This window comes from Macaca thibetana, chromosome X, assembly GCF_024542745.1.
Source record: "Macaca thibetana thibetana isolate TM-01 chromosome X, ASM2454274v1, whole genome shotgun sequence".
Taxonomy (NCBI): domain Eukaryota; kingdom Metazoa; phylum Chordata; class Mammalia; order Primates; family Cercopithecidae; genus Macaca; species Macaca thibetana.
Window position 1 is genome coordinate 92,199,095 of NC_065598.1, and position 8,875 is coordinate 92,207,969.

The window sequence follows — 8,875 nt, forward strand, 5'->3', positions numbered from 1 at the left end:
CATGAAAAGGAAGACCAATATTTTTAACATGTCAGTTCTTCCCAAATTTATCTAGAGATTCCACACAATCCCAATCAAATATCTGTAGAAATTGACAAACTTATTCTAAAGTTTATATCAAAAGACAAAATACCCAGAATGGCCAACACAATATTGAGGGGTAATAAAGTTGGAGAACTGACACTACCTGACTTCAAGATTTACTTTACTATAAGTCTTCACTGTAGCTATACAGGCAGAGTAATAAACAGAGTAATAAATGCACCTTAATGGATAGTGTTCCTTTCAAACATGTGAGTTCTTTAACAAAAATGAAATAAACCAGGTGTCTGTGATTTCTGATTAATCACTGCTTCCCCAAACAACAAAACCTATGTAATGGCCAGTAGTGATTAATCAGAAATCACAGACACCTGGTTTATTTCATTTTTGTTAAAGAACTCACATGTTTGAAAGGAACACTATCCATTAAGGTGCATTTATTAGTTCTCAAATTCTTAAAACAAGATGGGATTGCATTTGATTTTTACCCCATTTAAAAAAAAAACGGGACTGGCTATAATTAAGATACCATTAATACTCTTCCCCACCCCCCGACCTTGTATATGTGTGATTATTTTCTTGTGGTTAATTTATTAAAATGTGAAATGTACATTTTAAATACAGATACCAGGAGAAATGAACATTTGCCTGAATACTACGGCTAAGCATCATAAATAACTTTAGAATCTCCTTCTAAAAAATGGATGTTTTTGAAAAGCCCAAATTAGTAAGTTTCAATTTTTTTTTCACATGTGACTACTGTACCAGTGTGGAGAAATGGGCTGGTTAACTGTGTGGGTCCAGACAGTCATTTGTCTATATTTCTAGTGATGAGAAATTATTCCCCCTAACCTTCCATTGAAACAAGTGTCCGCATAGTTCTCATTTTTTCCCTACTGTTGAAACATCAGTGAGGACCCATGCATGTTATTAAAAATTAAGTTCAAAACACTTAAAATAATTGTGTATTAGAAACTTGACTCTATCATAAGTCTCTTCTTTTGGAAGTCATACTGGGCTGGTTAAATGCTCCAATTCCATTGTCATTAACATTTAGGAAGCAGAAGACTCTTCCAGCTAGTTCAAACTAGAGGTTTAGTTACTACAACACTGACTCCTGGTTGGTCGTGTGGGTTCGGTGAGGTCTACTCCTCTTCCTCTGGCAGAATTTGCTCCTGGATTTTGTGGTTCATCCTTTGGCAATTTTTTAGCTATTGCCATGAATATTTCATTTACATCCATTGATGTTTTAGCTGATGTCTCCATGAATAATAAACTATTGTCATCTGCAAAGGACTGTGCTTCCTGGAAATTTACTGCTCTTTTATTTGCTAGGTTGGCCTTGTTTCCTGCTAAAGCTATTACAGTGTTAGGACTTGCTTGCCTCTGAAGTTCTTTAACCCAATTTTTTGCTCTTGCAAAGGACTCCTCATTTGTGATATCATATACAACTATGACTGCTTGTGCTCCTCTGTAGTACATTGGTGCTAGGCTATGGTATCGTTCTTGACCAGCTGTATCCCGTATTTCAAACTTTACTGTAGTGTCATCAAGACATACAGTTTGGGTTAGAAAAGCAGCCCCAATGGTACTCTCTTGAAATTCGGCCGGGCGCGGTGGCTCACGCCTGTAATCCCAGCACTTTGGGAGGCCGAGGCGGGCGGATCACAAGGTCAGGAGATCGAGACCACGGTGAAACCCCGTCTCTACTAAAAATACAAAAAATTAGCCGGGCGCGGTTGTGGGCGCCTGTAGTCCCAGCTACTCAGGAGGCTGAGGCAGGAGAATGGCGTAAACCCAGGAGGCGGAGCTTGCAGTGAGCCGAGATCGCGCCACTGCACTCCAGCCTGGGCTACAGAGCGAGACTCCGTCTCAAAAAAAAAAAAAAAAAAAAAAAAAAAAAAAAGAAATTCATGAAATTGGCCTTTCACAAAACGAAGCACTAGGCTTGATTTGCCAACAGCAGACTCTCCCAGAAGTACTAGTTTGAACTGGCATATTTTATTTCCAGTATTTGGCCCGTTGGGTCTTGTTGCACCTCGATTAGCCATGTCCAAATTTGAAATAAGTCCCTAATTTCAGATTCTTCAATGAACTTCCAGAATTTAAGGGGTCAATATTCTTCTTTCTGGAGGTAAAGAAACCTAAGACCGCAGCAAGCCGAGCTGCGGGGCCGAAGCTTCCTGGCAGCAAGGCCCAGGCGTAGCCCGTAGGATGAGAGTGTGTCTATGGCGGTGGTGGTGGCGGCAGCGCCGTCGACTGCTCTTCGCGTCGCTCCCCTCACACTGGACTGTGCAGGGCTCATGCCGTGGTGCCGCCCCTGTTCGGCTCCGTCTCCGCCTCTCGCCGCTCCGCCTTCCTCTTTCCTTTCCCCTCCGCCGCCGCCGCCGCCGCCAGCGCTGGACTTCCGACGAATTCTTCCTCCTCCTCCTCCCTCTGCCTCCTCCCCCCGCCAAGGGGATGTTTTAAAGGTACAGACACACAAAATTGTATAAGATGGGAGAGAAGATGACACGGACAAAATTTTGGAAACTGAAAAGTATATGGAAAATGGAAAATGACTCAGTAGTTCCTAAGAAAAGTGAATATAGTAGTGAAGAAGACAATAACCAAGCTAATTTGACTCACAGAATCCTCCAAAAGCCTCACTAAATAGTCACTGGAAGTAGAACTGTGTTGGAGGGGATTCTCAAATAAGGAAGATTAACTGCAAATCTCAGAAGCACTCAGCTTTCTAGATCCCCAAATGCCCACCCTCATTCTGGACAGAAAATTAACCAACCATCTCCCATTTCAAGGTTTATTTTTAAAAGAGGGCAAGACAGAGGATCTTATGGACTGGAAGACACTAGGAACAGTCCAGAGTGGTGGTGGGTAACATATTGGGAAAAAAACAAGGATTAACTGGATATATGTATATAAGCACAATACAACCCCTGACTTCCTTTCCACCTTCAACACTAAGGCCTTCACATTCAAGGTACTATGCAAATTAAGATCCAATATGCTTCTGGGGTAGCCAGAAAACATCAACGTCTGTAGCTTAATCGCATAAGCAAAGCAAAAAAGGTATGTAACTAAGTCTCAACTAAGTCTCAAACAATAACTCGTCTACTTATGTTGTCTTAGTGTTCAGATAATCAGTATAAATTTTTTGTAATTTGCTTTACTATACACAAACATGTTATTTTTACTTTAGGAAGATTTCAGTTTTAAAAAGTTTTTGCATAAAACTATTTTATAAGTCTATTAAAAAAACAAAATCAATTTGTGGGTCGATACATAAATATTTCCAACTATTGTTTAATTTTGTTTTTAGAACCACCCTTTCACCCTCAATAAAAGTGCCTCAGTTTGGACAATAAATTATATGGTTCACCTTATAATTATCAGTTAGGAAAACATGCCTAGGGAAGCTAAGAAACTTGTCCAACTGATGCGGGTAGGATTCAAATCCAGGTTTGCCCTTTCTCATTGTCCTCACTATACCCTGTCTTAGCAGCAACCACTCTACCTAGCATTCAGAAATAAATAAGTGATATATTGTGATAAATGTGCTTGTGTGGATATCAACTAGTGCTGAAGGTGCACATTATTTTTCCTGTGAGATATGGCAGGCTTATGATGTGTATATCTATTAGTCCATTCTCATGCTGGTATAAAGACCTGCCGGAGACTGGGTAATTTATAAAGGAAAGAGGTTTAATTGACTCATAGTTCAGCACGCCTGAGGAAGCCTTGGGAAACTTACAATTATGGCAGAAGGCAAAAGGGAAGCAAGACACCTTCTTCACAGGGCAGCAGGAAGAAGTGCTGAGTGAAGGGGGAAGAGCCCCCTACAGGAGAACTCACTCACTATCATGAGAACAGCATGGGGAAACCGCCGCGGTCATTCTCTGCCTTGACATGTGGAGATTATGGGGATTACAATTCGAGATGAGATGAGATTTGGGTGGAGACACAAAGCCTAACCATATCAGACTTGTAGAATGAGAAATTTATCAGGGAGAGAGAGAAATGCATTAGAAGAAAAGGGAGTAACACAGCCAAAGGCATGGCAACTCAGAAAAACAGGGAAAGAAGTGATAGAAACTCAGAAGGGTACTGAGTAAAAAATATACAAATCCATAAAAGTAGATAAACAAGGAAGAAGACACAGATAAATGAAGAAAAATAAATCCCAAAAAAGACTATGATACTGACAAAAACCTAGCAGAGATACCAGGAGAGTAAAATATGTTAGCTCAAGCCGAAAGAGGAGGGAGAAAAACACAAAGGAGAGGGAAGAAAGCCTTAGAAGAAGAGAGAGAGTGTGTATGTTTCTAATATCAGAGAAACATGGAAGAGTGTGGAGAAAGAAAAAAACGAGGAGAGATTAGAGAAATGTGAAGGAGGAGAGAACTAATGATTGGTTTAGAAAAGGAACGAGAGAAATCAAAGAGATATGTGGACTTTGGGAGGGGGAACATGGAAAAAGAAAGTTAAAAGGGGATGGAAAATAAAAAGAGAGAAATGGAGAGGAGGGCCATCTTAGTCCATTTTGCACTGCTAGAACAGAATACAACAGAATGGGTAACGTAGAATGAGCAGAAATCTATTGGCTTACAGTTCTGGAGGCTGGGAAGACCAAGACTGAGGGGTTGGCACCTAGTGAGGGCCTCTTCGCTGTGTCATCCCATGGTGGAAGGGCAAAGAGCAGGAGAGAGCAAAAGGGGGTCAAATGTGCCCTTTTATAGTGAACCCACTCTCATGACAGCAGCATTAATATTCCCTCAGCCATTATGGCCTAATCATGTCTCATTAGACCCTTCCTCCCACACTCTTGCATTGAGGATTAAGTTTCCAACACATGATTTTTTGCGGGGACACATTCAAACCATAACAGGGGCTGAAAAAGGAGCAGATTCTAAATGAAACACACATGTGGCATTGAATGTTTATACATATTTACTATTATATATAATTACATGTACATATACACACATGTATACATTATACGTACATACACACGTATATATGTATATGTGTATGTACATGTATGTATGTGTATGTATATGTGTGTATATGTGTGAAAGCGAAGAAAAGAGACAGCAGGGGTAAAGACATGATGCAAAAGAAATATGTAAAAGATATAAGTGAGGAGAGGAAAGACATCCATAAAGCTATCTCTAGACTATATAATAGCTATTTTTATATTTTTCTTAGGAGACTTTCTTTAAAATCATATAATTGGGTTATTCTGATAGATTATGAACACATTTAATTCATTCTTATATTCATTCAAAAATTATCTCTTGTAATTCACTACATACCTCAGTTATAACCTTCTTATACATATAAAGTAAAACAAAAGATTACTATATCCCAGAATCTTAGATTATTAAATACAAGAAATAATAGTACTATAGTTAAAATACCAACTTAGGGACATATTTTTCCACCAAAGACTCTACAATTTCCAATTATTCTCTTTCCTCCACATTTCCCTATGAAGCAGCTGCAAGAACAGCAGGTCAAAGCAACTGGAGGAAATAAGTCACTCCAAGAGATAAAAGAAGTGAGGAGCAAGGCTGTGGGCTATCAGTCCAAAACCATGGTCACTAGGTTTTTGCCATCCCTGAATATCTTGCCCTACTGAGTTCTCTAGAGAATATGAGATGCATGACTTCTGGAAATGTGTCTTGCTAGGGCACACACCATGCTGACATATTCATTTCTTCATAACTGGAAAAGTCAATGCTCTGACATGGATTTTAATCTGCAATTCTCAGGAGTTTTCCCATAGAGATTTTGCAAATGATCAACTTTGATTCTTCCCAAACCTGTGACTCTGCCTTCCTGATAGCTAGTACTGAAACAAATACACATAAGCTCATAGGAATTCTGTGATTTCATTACTTTTTATTATCAGAATACTAAAAGTTTGTCAAAGATATATTGATTGTATTGGAAATTTATACAATATTGAATGTGATATATAGGTAAATATTATCTTAAACACCTAAATGTAGGTTTTCAGGAAAGCCCATATGTTCACAGAAACTTCAAAAATGTTAAAGCTGCCTGTCATCTTATAAATGTTTTAAACGCAGGCAGAGTCCCTAATTTATTCCTTCCTACTCCTTTTCTTTTCTCCTGTGTACATATAGCAGTGTTTTTCCCATTCACGTTCTATAATGTGACTACGCCTATATTCCCCAAGACCTACCTGAACAATGTTATTTAAGCTCCTACAGGAAGAAAGATTTATAACACCAGTACAGCTTTTGGTTTCCCCATCATTCTAAATATGAATACTTTAAGACTAAATCTAGCATTTCCAAAGATTCCCCACAGTCAGATAATTTGGCTCGTTTTGTTTGTTTTTTAACTTTTAAGAACTTTTAAGGATAGCTACCCAATGTATTCTACAAAGTCAGCATAACCCTCATAAAAAATCGTGATTATTATAGTTCGAAAATATTAATTTCACTTCTAAATAGAGATGCAAGATGCTGAATAAAATCCTGGAAATTAAAATTCAATAGTAAAAGAACAACCCACCATGATCAAGTAAGTTTCACCTTAAAAATGCAAGGAATTTACAATACTAGGCAATCTATCAATGTAACACATCATACCAATATGTCAAATATGTCATTTTTGGCAGTTGCAACAGAAATCCCAAAAAAAGTTTACTATCCTTTCCTTATTTAAACATATACATATATATATACCATTGCAAACCCATTAGAATGGATAAAATCAAAGAGACTGATAATACCAAGTGGTGGCTAGAATGAAAAGCATTAGGAACTCATATCTTTTTTTTATTCTAAATTTAATCTTTTATTTTATTTTTTTTTTTTGCAGGGAAATAAAGTGATTTTATTTTAAATTTCTTTTTTTTCTTTTTTATTATAATTTAAGTTATAGGGTACATGTGTACAACGTGAGGGTTTGTTACATATGTATACATGTGCCATGTTGGTGTGCTGCACACATTAACTCGTCATTTACATTAGGTATACCTCCTAATGCTATCCCTCCCCCCACCCCCTACCCCCTAGTAGGCCCCGGTGTGTGATGTTCCCCTTCCTGTGTTCAAGTGTTCTCATTGTTCAATTCCCACCTATGAGTGAGAACATGTGGTGTTTGGTTTTCTGTTCTTGTGATAGTTTGCTGAGAATGACGGTTTCCAGCTGCATCCATGACCCTACAAAGGACATGAACTCATCCTTTTTTATGGCTGCATAGTATTCCATGGTGTATATGTGCCACATTTTCTTAATCCAGTCTGTCATTGATGGACATTTGGGTTGGAGGAACTCACATCTTATAAACTACAGTGATTGGTCCAGGGATGGATTTACAAACATACTAAGTCAAATTCCTTCTCTGAGACATGGAGTTGCTTAGTTGCTTGAGGACACATTCCCTGTCATTTGCAGAAAACCTGTCTACAGTGGGAAAGAATGAAGCCAAAGAGAGATAATTGGAGTTGAAAAATGGTGGCAGAGATAGAGAAATATGTATATATTTCAATATATAAATTATACATCTTTGTGTATGTATATATTTCTATATATTATATATATATTTCTCTAATATTTATATATATGAGAATGACAGAGACAGAGACAGATGACCCTATGTCTTAGTCCATTTTCTATTGCTATAACTGAATACTACAGACTAGGTAATTGATAAAGAAAAGAAATTTGTTTCTTACAGTTCTAGAGGCTGGTAAGTCCTAGGCCAAGGGGCCATACCTGGTGAGAGCCTTTACTGTATCATAACATGATGGAAGACATCATATGGTGAGAGGGCAACAGCAAGAGGAAAACTGGCTTTCATAATGGACTCACTCTCATGATTAAAAAAAAAAAAAAACAAAACTTACTCTCATGATACCCCCATGAGTCACTTAATCCATGAACAGATTTACCCATTCATGAGGGCAGAACTCTCATGAGCTGATCATCTTTTTTTTCTTTTATTGAGACAGAGTCTTGCTGTGTCACCCAGGCTGGAGTGCAGTGACGTGATCTCAGCTCATTACAACCTCCACCTCCCAGATTCAAGTGATTTTCCTGCCTCAGCTTCCTGAGTAGTTGGGACTACAGGCACACCCACCGTGCCTGGCTAATTTTTGTATTTTAGTAGAGATGGGGTTTTGCCATGTTGGCCAGGCTGGTCTTGAACTTCTGACCTCAAGTGATCCACCCACCTTGGCCTCCCAAAGTGCTGGGATTACAAGTGTGAACCACTGCCTCTGGCCCCAATTACCACTTAAACACCCCTCCTCTTAATACTGTTACACTGGGGATTAAGCTTCAACATGAGTTTCAGGGGGGGCAAACATTCAAGTCATATCACCCTGCAATACTGAGTCCCCAGCCAGTATTACCTGAACACAGATTCACTTTTGGAATGTTTATTAATATGAAGCCATAAATTTCCATTTATTCTCAGGCTCATTTGAATTATTTCTCTTACTTTCAAGAGAGCTCACCCAATTATGAGTGAGAACATATGATGTTTGATTTTCCATTCTTGATTTACTTATACTAATGGTCTCCACTTATACTAACTGTCTCCAATTCCATCCAGGTTGCTGTGAATGCCATTAATTCGTTTATGGCTGAGTAGTACTCCATGAAATATATACACACACACACACACACACACACACACATATACACACACAGATATACACATACATATATACACACACAGAGATATATATATATACACACACATATATCACATTTTCTTTATCCACTCCTTGACTGACGGGCATTTGGGCTGGTTTCATATTTTTGCAATTGCAAATTGTGCTGCTATAAACATG

General features: G+C 38.4%; 1 protein-coding gene across 1 annotated transcript; it reads right to left on the bottom strand.

Annotated features, from left to right (window-relative positions):
• Positions 1–361: 361 nt before the first annotated feature.
• On the bottom strand, positions 362–2,222 carry LOC126945267 (ras-related protein Rab-5A-like). The gene is made up of 2 exons (XM_050775150.1): positions 1,957–2,222; positions 362–1,648 (listed from the first exon to the last, which is right to left on the bottom strand). Exons 1-2 carry the CDS (start codon positions 2,091–2,093, stop codon positions 1,138–1,140), a joined length of 648 nt encoding a protein of 215 aa, XP_050631107.1. The 5' UTR covers positions 2,094–2,222; the 3' UTR covers positions 362–1,137.
• Between the last annotated feature and the right edge of the window lie 6,653 nt (positions 2,223–8,875).